Source organism: Urocitellus parryii, chromosome 11 (assembly GCF_045843805.1).
Source record: "Urocitellus parryii isolate mUroPar1 chromosome 11, mUroPar1.hap1, whole genome shotgun sequence".
Lineage (NCBI taxonomy): Eukaryota > Metazoa > Chordata > Mammalia > Rodentia > Sciuridae > Urocitellus > Urocitellus parryii.
The window spans coordinates 47,674,595-47,691,261 of NC_135541.1; the positions used below are offsets into that span (position 1 = coordinate 47,674,595).

The following is a 16,667-nucleotide window of genomic DNA, read 5'->3' on the forward strand; positions in this document are numbered from 1 at the left end:
TGTAGGTTCTATAAAGGGAATGGCTGTGTCACAAGAAGTGGTGGCTGATAATTAAGAAGGAAAACTATTTACTGATTTTAATTAGTGCTCTGTCATACTTGTGTTTAAATCATGCATTGACCTGATATCCCATCCCAGTGCAAATATGAAACCTGGCATCTATTTTCCATGTACTGCTTTGTGTGTGTTTCTTTATCACTTAATTCTTAGGGAAAAAAGATTTTTTTTTTTTTTTTTTAAGAGGAAGGTTGTGTAAATCCCATTTTAGGAAGTGGGAACACAGAAGTTTCTCTGAGTTGGGTTTGAGGTAGATGTTTTCTGCAGGGTAGGGAGAGTTAATACTATATTTGGTATTCTTACTAATATTTCTTGTGTTGGGACTTAGAAACTGGTACCACAAAGTCAAGGCCTCAGAAGCAGCTGCAGAAGCAAACTTCCTCTGTTGACCTTTTCCTGCCCTCCTGTTTCTCATCAGGAATTCTTCCCAGAGACAGGCCATAGAAGCTAGAATTCCTCTTCCCTGAAGTGGTCATAGAAACCAGAACCCTTTCCCCCTCATGCCAGCCATAAAACCTAAAAACATTACTGTTTCTTTCCCCACTTAAGAGTTGTCCATAAATAAATTCTTTAACCTACTTTTTTTGATAGTGGGTCTCAAGATCCGTATTTCAGAAAGGGTCCTCCTCCATGCCCTAGGGGAACAAAGTGTACATAGAGAGGCCAAGACAAACCTGGGCAGGCCTTATTGGGCTTACCCTCAGTCTAGTACTATTGGGTCATACCCCTTTTGATCAACCATATTTCTACATGACTGTCCATGCTTTATTGATATAAGCATAAAAATGAGTAGTTCATCTTGAGTCTTTGGGTCTTCAATCTAAAGACTCCTGTGTCTCATAAAACTAGATTAAATAAATTTGTTATGTTTTTCTTTTGTTAACCTATCTTTTGTTATGGGATGATGACCATGACCTTTTATGATGGAAGGAGAGGGGTCATACCTTTTTCCACTTATAGTTAATTCAATCAATATTTTGTGTATATCATATGCAAGATACAAATAGGTAGGGGAATATCAAATCAAGAAATGGTTTGAATGCCCTGTTAAACAAAAGATGTTACTATTTTTCTTTTTCTTTTTTTTTAAAGAGAGAGAAGAAAGAGAGAATTTTTAAATATTTATTTTTCAGTTTTCAGTGGACACAACACCTTTATTTTATTTTATGTGGTGCTGAGGATCGAACCCAGCGCCCCGCGCATGCCAGGGGAGCGCGTTACCGCTTGAGCCACATCCCCAGCCCCTGTTACTATTATTTCTAATTACTACAATTCCTGCATTTGGTGCATAGATCCATTGTGGACTTTGATCTCATTTTTCCAGTTGGCTAGTTACTTTTGAGGCCTTAGCTTTTCTGTGTGTAAAATGGAGATAAAATCTCGCTCATAAAGTGAGAGAATTGAATTGAAAGGAAAAAATATTAAGATTCATCCCAAGAATTATATGGTAGTCTTAGGCAGCATGACCCAGGCCATAGATCTTATACATCTAAGTAATCTACTGATGGCAGATTGGAGGTAGGAATTCAAGGTTTTACTTTCTGTTCTTGAGAAAATGTAGAATGGCTAAATGGAAGAACAGTTTTCTCAGTGCAACATCTGGCAAAGTAAAAGCAGATTTTTTTAGGAGATAGGTAAAGCCCCTGGCAAGATGACTTTCTCTCTAGAGTGTTCAGTAAACTAAAAGGACAGCTGGTGTGGTCAGAGAGCTACTGGAGACAAACACTGTCTCAGAATGTTATGATTCCAGACATAACCCTGGAGCAAACATTTCAGTTTTTGCTTCTCGGTGTCTTTCATATTTTATTGGCAAGCCTTTGACACTCAAACCAAGCAGTGACTCTGAAGTCTTGTCAGTTTTTTCCAGAGTCATTTCTGTTCTGTGAGACTGGCCTCAGGCTGACATGGAAGTTTCCAGCAAATCTCTAGATGTGATCTTTCCCAGACACAGTGGGTGGTTGAGAATGGTGGGGGAATGAGATGATTTAATCCCATAGAAAATCCTCATTAATTTAAGATGGAAAAGGTTCTATTTCCTCTCTAGAATAAATTAGTGCTTTATAAAGGAGCTAAAAAACCCTCATCAGGGTTTGGCTGATGAGCAGTTTCTCCTGGGAACTCTAACAGGTACAGTGGTGTCCCCTTATCCACAGGGGATATGTTCCAAGACCCTCAGTGGATATTTGGAACTGCAGATAGTGCTCAACTCTATGTTTTTTTTTTTTTCCTATACATACATGCTTATGATAAAGTTTAACTTATAAAATAGTCATAGTAGATTAACAATATTAAAGTAGAAAAATTATAACAGTGTAGTGTAATCTAGTTTGGGAGAATGTAGTTTCTCCCAAAATGTTTTAATATATTGTCATTCATAGCAATCTCAGCATAAGATTTTTTTCTTACTAAGTGAAGAACTCCCCCCCCTTTCCCCCCCACTTTCCAACCTCCTCTAAATAGCTATGTGGCATAAATCCTACCACTTCTAACTTTCTCTCCCTAAAGATAAAATGAAACATTTAGACTAGATGGTTTCTAAGGTCAAGACAAAACTCCGTGAATAAGGAATAAGAGATCTAAAGATTAGTCTTGGTTACCTTCAGACTTGAGAGCTCCTAGGTACAAAACTAATAGTTTTATTCATTTAAAGGTTCCTGAAAGCTTCCGATATAGAAAAAAGCCTGTATGATGTATAAGTGAACGAGGTGTGGGAGACGGCTCTTTAGTTTATTGAAAGTAGTAACGTTGTATTAAGTAAAACGAGACTAAGCAAACGTAAAGATCTTAAGGAGAGGGCCGTCTCCTCCAGCCTTGTTCCTTGATGCTCCTGCCTCCAACCCCACACAGCCACGTAAATACAAACAGGCACACACACGAATACATACATACATACGCACACAAGGGGGCTCAGAAAGCAAAATACGGTTTGCAAGTGGGTGTTTTATCCTCAACTGATCGTAACTTTTCCTCCTGTGTTCTCCTTTCTCCCCATTTTCTCTGTCTCCAATCTTAGGCAGGTTTCCTGGCAGCCAGGATCGCGGTGATAACCAGCTGAAGAGTTTAGGGGAGCCTCTCAGCCCGAAGTCTCAACCCACAGATTGAGCGCGGAACTTGGGGAGGGTTCGAGGAATACCTTGAGGGCTCAGGACCTGAGAGGAGGGCCTTAACCCGACGTAGAGATTACTCAGGAATAGGATGGGTGTGCCGGGGAGGGGCTTTAGAGCAGGCAGAAGGACTTTGTGAGCTGGGGGCGGGGCTCTGAGACTGGGGGTGGGGCTCTGGACCAGCGGGGGCGGGGCTCTGCGTGGCCGGGAAGAGATCCCAGGCTGATAGGGGCGGGGCCGTGAGTGTCAGGCATCAGGACCAATAGAGGCGAGGCTCCGCGTGGCAGGGGCGGAGCCCTGTACTTCCAGGGGCAAAGCCCTGCAGGGCCGTGGCGGGGGCGGGTTCGGGATCTGCGGCTCGGCCTCTGCCTGGGCCTGGCCTGGGCGGGGGCGAGGGCGGGGGCCCGGTGGTGGGAGGAAGCCGGAAGCAGCCGCGGCCCTAGTTCTGGAGACATGGCGGGCGTTAAAGGTACATTCGCGACCCCTGGCCCGCTTGTCTTGCGGTTGTCGCTGCCTCAGCTCTGGGTTCAGTCTGGAACTGCACCTTCAGCGCGCTGGCGGGGTATCGCTTCCCGCAGCCTTTCCCGCCTCTCCGGCTGAGGAAGCCTCCGCCCGCTTCCCTTGCAAGATGGGGTGCGGGCGGAGGGGCGTTTCGGGGAGCCTCTGCGCTCCTTCGTAAACCTTCGCTCTCCTGGCGTCTCCTAGGCCCCGAAGTGGAGCCGCGCCTGGGAGCGGTGACTTCCTGGGAGACTGGGGCTAGCCCGGGGAGCATCAGTCCCAGGCTTCTCCTCAGTTCTTCGGAGTGCTTGCTCTCCCCTGCCGAGTTTTTAAACAAAGGTTCCACTTCCTGACACGTCCACCCTAACTAACGCTTCTCCTGTTTTCCTCCCTTGTTGACTTTCTTACAGAGGAGGCTTTGTCTCCAGTGTGCTGGGCATTGGAAAACTTAATCCTCTTGTTCCTAATGATTTTTCCATATAGGCAGAGTTGACTGCGGGCCAGTGTCAATGGCAAACACCGAGAAATGCTGTATTTCTCTTAATCTTGGAACCTAGATTAGGTGAAATATTAACACTACTTTCTTCAGTGTTTTCTGTATTCATCTGTAGACAGACAAGAAAGTAGTGTACATGCAGAATGTGTTTTTGCGTTGGGCGATTGATGGGGGGAAAAAGTATTAAGAACACTTATATGTGCATCTTCAGAAGAATGAGGGGGAAGAAGTTATTGGAAGGCTTCCTGTTATTTGGGTAGGAAACCATTCCGTTTCAGATCTTTCTAATAGGAGCATAACTTGTTTCTGGGTAGGAGTTTCTGTTCTTGAAATTCATACACAAAGATCTTCCCTCTCCAGTTAATCAACATCTGCTACATAAACATGTATGTAGTATATGTATATGTGTGCGTGTATGTGTGTTCAGTATGAATTTCTGAGTGTGTGAGCTATAGGTAGCAGACACATTTTATTATTTCTGGCTGATTTTTATACTCAATATCAGTTGAGTAAACCTGGTTTACCTGAACGGTGTCTCGTGTTTAATATATCCATTTGAAGCCAGTGCAGAAAACAGTTGTCAAATATCTCAGTATTACAGTTTTTACTACCAAATAGTAATACTTATGTGTATATGTTGGCTGTATTAAAAAGGGAAATAGAATATGAAACGGAAAAGGACTAAGAGAAGAAAGTATTTTGCAGATAAGTGAATTCAATTTTTATTGAGGAACTGCTGTATAATGGAGATTTGGGGTGAAAAAATAAATGAGATGTTATTGTTGAGTGATGGCTGGAAATAATTATATTACTATGTAAGTGTCTGCAGTGTGCATAGATGCAGTGGTAACACATAGATGTTGTAGTGGATTGAATCATGCCTCCCAGAAAGAGATGTTCAAGTTCAAACTCCCTAGAGTCTGTGAATATGACCTTATTTGGAAATAGAATTTTTGCAGATGTCATCAAATTATTACTGATTTAGGATAACTCTAGTGCAATGATTGACATCCTAAGAAGGTAAAAATTTGGAACTGGAGGGAGAATATCCTATGAATACAGGAGAGAAAATGAAGTGATGTATTTGTAAGCCAAAGAACACTAAAGATTGAGGACATTAGATATTTAGGAAAAGGTATAAAAGGACTATTCCTTGCAGCCTTGAGAGGAAATACAGCCTGTCAACACTTTGATTTCAGAAGTCTATTCCCCAGATATGTGAGAAAATAAATTTCTGTTCTGAGTTACCCAGTGTGTAGTTCTTTGTAATGGCAATCCTAGGAAACTAATATAGATAGGATTGCTTAACCCCATTCCAGGGAGGAGGAGGGCTGTTTTTATAGAATAGCAGTGCTTCAAACATAAACTAAAGAGTTCCATAAGGCTTCATCTGCTGAGGGGTAGGGCTCAAGTGAAATATATTCCAGTGGAGAGAACAATGTGATGTGGGACAGGGGGCAAGAAAGAACTTGCCTTGTTTTTTTAAAGAGAGTGAGCAGGGTTGAAGCTGGCAAAGAAGTTGGGGTAAGTGGTGGAACAACTTGTAGGCTGTGGAAGTAATTGCAAATTGGTGACACCAGCTGTGTGTATATTTGAAAGCTCTTTGCTGTGTCAGGAGGATGGATTGGAAGAGTTACCGTTGGCAGCTGGCAAGAGATGATAAGAATTTGCATTTGGACAGCAGGAGAGAGTTCAAGAGAAGAGGGTAGATTGAGTGAAGTCAGAAGTACTGAGCCACCCTGACTTACTGATTTACTTGCAAGAAAGATTGCAGCTCTGGTCGGTCCTCAAGGAGAACCTCCAAAGGGAAGAAGAAGTGTGAGGTTGGGAGCAATGAGTGGGTTTGGACTACTATTACAGATAGAACACAGACTAGGTGGCTTATGGTCATTTTTTCTGACAGTTCTGAAGGCTGGGAAGTCCAAGATCAAGGTGCAGGCAGATCTGCTGTCTGGTGAGGGCCTGTTTCCTGCTTTGATAATGGCTGTTTTAGAATCATCACATGGTGTGGGGGGGTATGTGTATGAAGATAAGAACCCATTATGGAGACTCCACACTCATGACTTCCTCTAAACCTAATTACCTCCCCAAAACTCCCATTTCTAGTACTGTCTCATCAGGAGTTAAGACCTAAATATATGAATTTAGCAGGTATACAAACATCCAGTTCATAATAATAGTCATTTGCTAGTCAAAAGTAACAATAAAATAAGTAAATTGCTACATTGCTTAAAATTTGGGAATTTTTTTCTCTTAAGTGGAAATTTTATTGAGATGTATTCACATACTATAAAATCAGTCTTGTTAGTGTAAAATTCCATGGCTTTTGGTGTATTTACAAGGTTATGTGATTATAACCTCCCCCGAAAACCTCTGTATCCATAAGTAGTCACTCCTCAGTCCCTCTGGCTCCTCTACCTCCTGGGAACCACTGATATGGAACTTTTAACTCTTGGCTTTATATTTCACAGCTCTTGTGGCATTATCCTTCACTGGGGCTATTGGGCTGACTTTTCTTATGCTGGGATGTGCCTTGGAGGATTATGGGTAAGTAACCATTTCAAAAAGAACTATTTTTTGTGTGTGTCTTTGTTACTATTAGTATGGGAATTAGAGAACTTGATCAATTTAGCACCAAGCTCTAATTCTTGAGTTAGTGAAGCCAAAATTATGGATTCAGTCCCTGATTCAGGGTCAGGTGTATTGGTGCAGAGAAGAGTTCTTTTTAAAGTAAATGTATTCATTTAATAAACTGTTGAACTCCTACCTGGACCAGCTGGGGATATGAGAATGAGTTTGGTTAAGGAGCATTTGGTTATAGTTGTGAGAGACTGGCAAACTGTTCAGTCAAAAGACAGCACCTGTAGTGGAGATGTGTGCAAAAGTACAGTGGGAACTTCAAGAAAGTACATCTCAACCAGGCACAGTGGCATATATTGTAATTCCAGCAACTTGGTGGGTGGGGAGACTGAGGCAGGAGGATTGCAAGTTTGAGACCAGCCTCAGCAACTTAGCAAGAACCTCAGAAACTTATTGAGACCCTATCTCAAAATAAAAACCTAAGATGGACGGGAATGGAGCTCAGTGGGAAAGTACCCCTGAGTTCAATCCCTAGTACCAAAATAAATAAATAAATAAATAGAGGGAGAGAGAGGTTGAGGGAGAGAGGAGTAATCTCAGTTTCCTGGGGACAGTCATGGAGAGCTGCAAAGCAGGGGTATTTAAGGTAAGAGTTGGTGGATAAATAAGAGTTTCTCCAGCTGATGAAACAATAGAGGGCATTCCAGGAAGAAGGAACAGTCAACAACTTTCTTTATTCAACAGCTCACAAAGGGAGGTTTGGTAAAGTATGTGATCAGCCTCTGCATAGCATCTGGAGGAGGTTAGGTTTTGTAGTGCAGGCAGGGAGCTGGGAAAATATCTTGAGAATGGGTGTGGCAGGAGGGCATTTTGTTAACAAGTCATTCTGGCCAAAATGTGAGACTAGATAGGAAAGTGCTGAGACTACAGTCAGGTAGAATATTCTAAGGGGCCATTATCATGAACCAAACAAAACTGAGGCCTGTGGCAGTGGGATAGAGAGAAAAGGAGAGTGGTATAGGCAGTAGAAATAATAGGTATTATTAATTGATGTCAAGACCGAACTAGGGCGAGTTCCTGGATGTCTCAGCTGATTGGCTTGAACAAATTGACAGAAGATGGTGTGACTAAGACCAACTGGAGTTAACGACATTGATAAAAGTTCAAATTTATTGTGGATGAATTAAAAAGTACTATCACAGGAATTCCTAAATATAATCTAAGCAATAATTTATATTTGTTCAGAACTTTCCTAGCTGCTGCTTTATTCTAGTCTTAGGGATAAAAGTTATCCTCATAGCTAGGAAACCAAAATCTGGAGTAGTTAAAGATTTTCCCAAATTATACAGCAATAAATAAGTGGCAGAGATGGGAGTGAAATCCGTGTTCTGATTCTCTTGACCAAAAGTTTTTCCATTCCTTTACTAGTTCTAAATTCAGGTGTTTTAATTCTCTGTGAAACACTCACGTTGTCTCTGTAAGGTTAAAAAAAAAAATCCATTACTATTACAAAGAAATTAATTTTATGTCTTCACAATGGTGACTCATGATGATACCACATGTCAGCAAACTGGCCCACAGGCCAAATATAACCTGCTGCCTATTTTTTATAACTAGTTTTATTGGAACATAGCCAACTTCATGTGTTTGGCTATTTTGGGTTGTTTTGTACTACAGTGAGAGTTGAGTAGTTGAGACAGAGACTTTATTGCTTGCAAAGCCCAAACATTTACCATTTGGATCTTTACAGAAATATTTGTAAGCCCTTGGCCTACACATTTACTGACTAGTACTAAGTTTAATGTTTAAGTTTTGTATATAAACAAGTTTTCTTCTACATAAACAGTTCTCTTAGTTAGACCTTGTTTCCAATTACTATAATTGGAAACAGTCTTTTAGATTATTTTTCAAAAAACTGTCACTGTATTCCAGGAGAATTAAGAGCTCTTAGCTGTGGGCATATCAGGTGACAGCTGGGTCTGTTCTAGGCTCTTCCTCTTTCTCTTTTCCTTGTTGGTAAAATGAGGACTTTGATCTAGAGATTCTCTTATTAGTGTTCCTTGCCGCAATATTGTTTGATTATTCTTGAAACATACTATAATCTATTTTAAAATTAGAACTCTAAACTCAGTGATTCCAGCCTGAATTTTTTTGATGAAGGACCCTTTCCCTGCTCTTTGGTTACCATCCTGCCTCCTCAATGACTGTGGCTGAAAGGGGAAACTTTTAATATCATGGCTTCACCCTTGCTCAGAGATGCTGGCTCTCTGGGTGGGTCAGTGTTATCACAGTTTTGTGGTAATGTGGTAATGTGTAATATTATGGTGTGTATTTATAAAAATGAGTAAAGACTTTTCCCTTAAGGAATGAAGCATAAGAAATGTCTGATGAAGAAAAGATTATTTTTATTGTTTTTTTAAGTTATACATGAATAGATTATTTTTGAAGTATGCATAGAGAAAATACAATTGAAAATCAGATGATAAAAATTTTTAATAAATGCAAAGTAGTGAAATTTGGAAAGAATAGTTTTATTATTTTGCATTATAGTATTATTGTGATCTACCATAATAATCATTGGAGTACATATAATGTTTTTACTAGGGAACTGATGTGTTTTCATACCTTCCATACTTAAAATTTATTTATTTTTTTCTTTCATTCAACAAGTATAAATGGAGAACCTCATTGTAGGCCCTGGAGATAAGTAATGATTGACCCAAACAAATCTAGTCTCTGTTCTCATAATCAAGAAAATATCAGATGGGAATAGGAGCATTACAGAAAATTAGAAGTGGGTGGTATACTCAAGGTTGACCTCAAGTACTTAAGAATGAGTGGCCAGTGAAGCCACTTTTAGAAAGGGACATTTCAATTATGATTGCTATGAAGAGGAAAGAGGATGGTAAGCAAAGGGCACAGCTAGTACAAAGTCCCTAAGGCCAGTATGAAGAGAATTCTCTTCATTCTCTTAAGAGGTTGAGAGAATGAAGAGAACATGGTGCAAAATGAATGGAAGAGAATGAAGTTAAGAGAATATGGTGCAAAATTAATGGAAGAAGTAGGTGGTACCAGATCATGAAAGTTTTTGTGGAGCAGGGCAGGGAATTTGGGTTTTATTCTAAATCATTGAAAGCCTTCAAGTGTACATGCACGCAAAAGATCTTCATTAAATTAGCAAGTACAAGCCACTGTACTAGATTCTTTAGGGAAAACAGAGATGACTGTTAAGATTTATGCTCTTACAGAAATTGTGGCTCAGTTATACAGAAAACAATGTTTCTTGATTATACATTGTATAGACATTTCTTAACATAAACTATATACATATTAATGAACCAATAATAGTTTAATCATCACTAACATATTCCTGGTAGAAATCATCCTATATTATAGTATTCACAATTGATTCATTAATTTTTTGAACTTGACATTTAGAATAATTATTTTGAGGCAATAGTATGTCTTAACTGTGACTTTTCTTTTTGGATCTCCTCTGGGTCTAACTGGCAGTGTATACTGGCCCTTGTTCGTCCTGATTTTCCACGCCATCTCCCCTATTCCCCATTTCATCGCCAAAAGAGTCACATATGACTCTGATGCAACCAGTAGTGCCTGTCGGGAACTGGCGTATTTCTTCACTACTGGGATTGTTGTTTCTGCCTTTGGATTTCCTGTTATTCTTGCACGTGTGGCTGTGGTAAGTTTTGTCTTCTATTGTTTTGTTTGTGTTGAGAATTTATTTGAAAAGCCTGTGTTAGGGACCTCAGTTTCATTTTTGTTGCTTAGACTTTTTTTCAAGACCAGCTAAATTTTTTACTTTCTCTACTTTTGATCTGTTTATCAGTATCTTGACCATGTTTTCAGATTGCTTTCTTTGTTTCCCCTATAATTTTAGCCAGATCATGATTTCTTGTTTTTTCTACATTAAGCTTTCTCTGGTATTGTTCTTAAATCCCTCCCTGTTGAGTCATTAGGCAGTACACAGAGACTATACTAGCAATACTAATCTAATTACTAAATGAAAATCATATCAAATTATTTTGCAAATGAGGTCATGGGCTTCATTCTCAATACAATAGGGATACATTTAGGGATATCTATGTATCTATAGAAGATACAGTGAATAAAATGACATCTTCACATCCGACATAGAAATTTTATTTTTATCTCTGAAACACACATTATTGGTATACTTTGTTTGATTCATTGATGTTCACTGTGTTTTCTATTCTTTGTTTTTATTCTTCTCAACTCTATTTAAATTTCATGAAATTCTTATTTGGGGCTTTGAATGTTAGGTATGTGCAAATCTAGTTTATTTGTTAAATATTCAAATATCTTTGGAATCTCTGCCGTTTGTAAAACATCAGGAATAAGAGTCAGATACTGTCTCTGTTCCCAAAGAATACAGAAACTGTCCTGATAGGTAAGTATACTATAGATGTACTAAATAGAGTAATTGAAACCTGATCAGAATGTCAGAGGAGCACCAAGAAGAGAGAAATTATAACTGACATTTGACAGGGCCTGTAAAGGTAAATAGGGTTTTAATTAAAGTAAAGAAGACTTTTATATGGAATGGCACCCTATTGTGAAAATGCATGTTATGGAATAGAGAACAGTCCAATATAATGGAACAAAAAAAAGAGTAGTTGAGATTAAACTTAGTAATGTTAGTAAAGCCCAATTAGCAAGGATCTTGAACTCCTTGCCAGTTTCAACTTTAATAAGATGATGGAAAAGAATTGAATATTTTCAATGCAAGATTGTCATGGCCTTGTTCTTCTTGTGCCTTGGACTAACTCTTCCTTAGTTTCACTATAAATATTTATTTTTTTTCCTTTTAATACTGCCATCATGTTTTGGGAAGAAACTTTCATTGATGTTTCCGTTGGTTAAATTAAAGCACAAAATGCCCACTAGAGGGTACTCTCATCCCCAGTTGTGCTTCTGTAAAACCTTCTGCCAAGTTGGAAAGCTGTTTTCATTTGAATGCAGATTATTATTAAAGTTTTTACTTGCCTAGAAAAAAGCAAACAGATCCATAATGCTCCAATTCCTGTTTTCCATGAAAGAGAATTTTCAGTACCAATATTATAATTGAACCATTTATAATCATACTACAAGTATTTTGCTTAAGGCAGTCATGTCAATTGAAAATAAACAGAGAAATATATCTAATAGGGAAAATGTTAAGGATGATACTAGACTTAATTAACAAGTATCACAGAAGCAATTAGACTAATTACTGAATAGTTCACTGTCCTCCGCCTGTTACATTACTAAGCCTTTTAGCAGCTTTCTGTAATATTCCATTGGATGTTTCTAATATAGATAATAGTAGAGATTTGCCAAAAGTAAGGATTTAATTCTTTTTTTTTTTCTTGTGTTTCAGATCAAATGGGGAGCCTGTGGCCTTGTGCTGGCAGGCAATGCTGTCATTTTTCTTACAATTCAAGGTTTTTTCCTGGTATTTGGAAGAGGAGATGATTTTAGCTGGGAGCAATGGTAGCACTTTATTTTGATAGAGAACATTGTATTCCTTAAGATTTGTACTGTATGTATATGTGTGTACATGTGGCGTTTTACTATGGGATTTAATATGCTGTTTTTTTTATACCTTTATATCATGGTCACTTTAAGGAAGACTTCCTAAGTAAAAGATGAGTTTAATTCCTAGATAATGGACCACTGCTTTTACTGAAGTTGAAATATGTTATTTGTTTGGCTGTTCACATAGTTATGTTCTCAAAAAACATATTAACACAGTCTTTTAGACAGCTGCTCATTTATACAGGCCATCTAAACCTTTTGTGTAGAGGTGTGCTTAGATAGGTGAAGACACTGAAGCAGGTCTTTTTTAGCTCAGAAACACTTGGCTCCCACTGTGTTGTAGACCCTTGCTTCTCAGAATGTGGTCCACAGACCAAGAACACCAGCATCTCCTAGCTTATTGGAAATATAAAATCTGAAGCTCCCCTGCCCACCATCCAGACCCAGTGCATTTTGATGAGATCCCAAATGAATCATATTCACATTAGAGTTTGAGGAACTTTGTTATAAACATCACACCTAGCTTCCTTGTCTTCCCCTTGGATCGATCACTTACCCTCTCTGGGAGTCCTGCTCATTTGTGGGAAAAAAAATTCCGTTATGTTGAGGAGGAGTTCAGACTCTCTTTGGTGTTTGTGAACTGTTCCAAACTGTAATATATGGGCTATTTCCCAAATTTGTGGAAAGCAAAGTCCTCACATCAAGGCAGTGCCTTTTTCACAGTGCTAGGGCACAAAATAACACAAGCCCCATTGGTATACAGGAGAGGAAGGCTGGACTGGAACCAGTCCCTGCTTTAGTTATGAGGAGAGAAGAATAGATAGGCATCGCTTTTAAGTTTCCCTTATTAGTCTTGCACTTCTTCCCAGCCCCTTCCTAATGCTACCTTATCCCAACTCCTCAGCAGTTCTGATTTGCCATTTCTTCTTGATGGCTCTGCCCTTCTCCTTTCTAAAGAAATATTGGAGCCAAGTGAGCAAGTCAAAAGCAAACTGCTGGAGTTTATTTACATGTTGATGTACTTAATGGTACTTCATTCAAAACTTTACTCCACCTTTAAATAAATCATTGGAAATAAATGTCATATTGTATCTTATGATCATAGTTTTTCTAACTCATCTTTTTGTCCAAGACCCATTGAGAAAAGAAAATATAAGAAATAGAACCATTTGATAAGAAGAAAGCCAATGTTTTTTAAACATTAATGTGGTAGTTGATATATGTACAAAGCACTTCCACCTTGAGGTTTGTGATCTTAGTAATCAGCACACCCTTTGTGTGTTGGTGTGATATTGGAACCAGAAGAGAAAAGTGATATCTAAAAGAATAATGTGCAATGTTGGTTTTTGGCCTTGTATGTGATTTTATGTTTTTTAATATTCTGTGTACATATAGAATTGTTGAAGTTATTTGCAATATTTACATTGGGAAAATTACTTAGATACTTTGTAATTTTAACTGGCATTTTTAATCATGACACTTGCACTTATTGTATTATAATAAATTTCACTTTTAACACAAGAAAAGTTTAATGTTAAAACTTTATTCTGATGTTGTCTTGCTTAAAAGATAACAAAAAGTGAGAATTTCTTAATGCTTTGAAATTAAGTTTCAAGCAATAATCTGTCCTGCCTTAGAATAATAGCAATCTCTTTTGAGATACCATTTTGAATGTCTAGTTGGCTTGTAATAGTTTTTCTTTCCCTCAGATGGCAATAGTGACCAATTTATAGTACCTTTTGCAAAAGTATTCTTGTTGCTTATACATATTTCATATAACCAAGATAGCCTTAATATGTAGGCTTAAAGCATTACTTCTTGATTGTATTTCTAGAATGATACAAACTATTTGCATAAAGAGCATTCGAAGTGATAGATTATTAGATTTGCTGTGTGTCTCAATAGAGAAATATCAGTGCCCAACTATCATTTAAATAATATATGTCAGTTGGAAGTATACCATCTATGAATGTATAATACAGAAGTCTTGTCATGACACAAATGTTGGATATGTTTTTTTCCTTATAAAATGTTCCATTTTTTTTATATGTCGTAGAATATATTTGGAAATTCGGAGCATATGGATTATATTCAAATTGAGAATGCATTTAAAAAATTGCCAACAAGTTAGTACTCTTATGCAGCAACTGTCTAGTTCCAATTACAGTCCAAACAACTGTCTTAGAGGTAGGCTTTGTGTGTGTGTGTGTGTGTGTGTGTGTGTGTGTGTGTGTGTGGAGAGTGTACTCGGAATTTAACCTGGGGCACTTTTCCTGGTTTTGATCTTGTGATCCTCCTGCCTCAGCCTCCTGAGTTGCTAGGATTACAGTGTGTGCCATGGCACCTGGCTTACAGGTAGACTGAAATACTTTCCCACAGCAGTGTTACTATGAATTAGTGACTGAGTTCCCAGGCCAAACTTCTTAAGTCAGGCTAAACCTTAATATAGCTGACCTGTGATACTGAAGCCACTTGTCTGGTTTTTGGATCTTAGAAATAGGAACTGTTTGGGAAAAGAATAATGGAAGTTTCCCTCACTTTTCTTAAGTACAAGGTCTTTCTGATATTACTTTTTGCAATGCCTCCTACCTCCTTTTCTCCTTATGGTCCTGGTATACTTCTGTGAGTTTTGCTCACCAGTTCTCCCAACCATCAACCTTCCTCCTAGCCTGCACCCCACTCTCCAGGTATTTCCTATTTCAACTTCAGTCACCTTCCCCCTCTTTTTTTTTCTTGCCATCTGTTGTTTGATGTTTTTAAAATTTTTTACTTGTTTTAATTAGTTATACATGACAGTAGAATGCACTTATATACTTTCATATATCATACATAGATGGGATATAATTTCTCATTTTTCTGATTATACATATTGTAGAATCACATTGGACCTACAGTCACATACATACATAAAGTAATAATGTCTGTTTCATTCTGCTCTTTCTTATCCCCAGATCCCCTGCCTTCCCCTCCTATCACTTTTCTCTACCTAATCTAAGGTAACACTGTTCTTTTTTTTTTTTTGCATTACAATTCTTAACACATATATACCACAATTTTTGTATCTGTATATAAAATATGTCGACACCCAATTCAAGTCTTCATACATGTACTTTGTATAATGATGTCCATCACATTCCACATCCTTGCTAATCCCCTGCCCCCTCCCTTTGCCTCCCATCCCCATGTAGAATTCATCTATTCCTCCCATGCTCTCCCTCAGCTTCCCTATCTTGTTCATCAATTTTCTAAGTACGGCAAATATCAGGTTCTGCACTGAAAAAATGAATGACATATGATTTTCCTCCCCACATCTGACCACTCTGGATACCTACAATAACCCTAGTGTTGCAGCTGGATTTTTATAAGAGAATGCCTCCTAACCCACCAACACTCATTCACAGAGAATGGCTACATTTCCAAGTAAAATGAAAAATATTCCAGCAAATTAGAGAAGGGTAGCAGTACTTTGGGACAGGGGCAACTCTGTCATAGTTCATCCCCCTTTGGGGCATATTCTCAGCTGGTGTTGTTTTCCATAGTTGTTTCTTTTGCTTTGCTAAGGGGCTGTTTTAGTCAGATTTTTCATTGCTATGACCAAAAAACCTGACAAGAACAATTAGAAGAGTAAAAGTTTATTTAGGGTCACAGTTTCAGAGGTCTCAGTCCATAGAAAGCTGGCTCTATTCCTCCAGGCTCAGGATGAGACTGAACATCATGGGAAGAGTGGCAGAAGAAAGCAGCTCATATGATGATCAGAAAGCAGAGAGAGAGACTCCACTCACCAGGTGCAAAACATAAATCCCAAAGACATGCCCCCAATGACCCACCTCCTCCAGCCACACCCCACCTGCCATTAGTTACCATTCAATTAATCCCATTGTGGATTAATTCACTGATTGGTTAAGGTTCTTATAACCCAGTCATTTCTCCTTGCACATTCTTGCATTGTCTCACACATGAGCTTTTGGGGAACACCTTATATCCAAACCATAATAGGAACCCACTTATTTTTCTAACATTTTCTGAAGTTCTTTACCTATGAGGTAACTTTTTGGTGAAGACTTTTCTAGACACTTATATGCTTCCTTATGTTAATAACATTCCTGTGCTCTCAGGCAAATGCTCAGATGATGTCATAAAAACATGCTCTTTTAAAGTCTGCAAAAATTCAAATTTTGTATGCTATTAGAACCAAAGTATTTATGAATGCTTTAGCATTTTCCAAGCATAGTAATTAGCTCATAACTGGGAAGCATTTCTGCAGATGAATGCAAGCTGTGCATTTTAATTCTTTTTTGTTTTGTTTTGCCTCATAAAGTTCTTGTTTGCAAGAAATCTCAGTGTGTAAATAGCTCCTGATTTATAACCTTTCAAAT

General features: G+C 38.5%; 1 protein-coding gene across 1 annotated transcript; it reads left to right on the plus strand.

The window, feature by feature from the left end:
- Positions 1-3,553: 3,553 nt before the first annotated feature.
- Positions 3,554-14,289, plus strand: Leprot (leptin receptor overlapping transcript). The gene is made up of 4 exons (XM_026411014.2): positions 3,554-3,630; positions 6,627-6,702; positions 10,249-10,435; positions 12,134-14,289. Exons 1-4 carry the CDS (start codon positions 3,615-3,617, stop codon positions 12,248-12,250), a joined length of 396 nt encoding a protein of 131 aa, XP_026266799.1. The 5' UTR covers positions 3,554-3,614; the 3' UTR covers positions 12,251-14,289.
- The last annotated feature ends 2,378 nt before the right edge of the window (positions 14,290-16,667 follow it).

Excerpts from the sequence above, each read along its gene's own strand:
- Leprot (XM_026411014.2), top strand. Across the intron at positions 6,703-10,248 it reads TGTGCCTTGGAGGATTATGG|TGTATACTGGCCCTTGTTCG; the intron begins GTAAGTAACCAT and ends TCTAACTGGCAG. Across the intron at positions 10,436-12,133 it reads TTCTTGCACGTGTGGCTGTG|ATCAAATGGGGAGCCTGTGG; the intron begins GTAAGTTTTGTC and ends CTTGTGTTTCAG.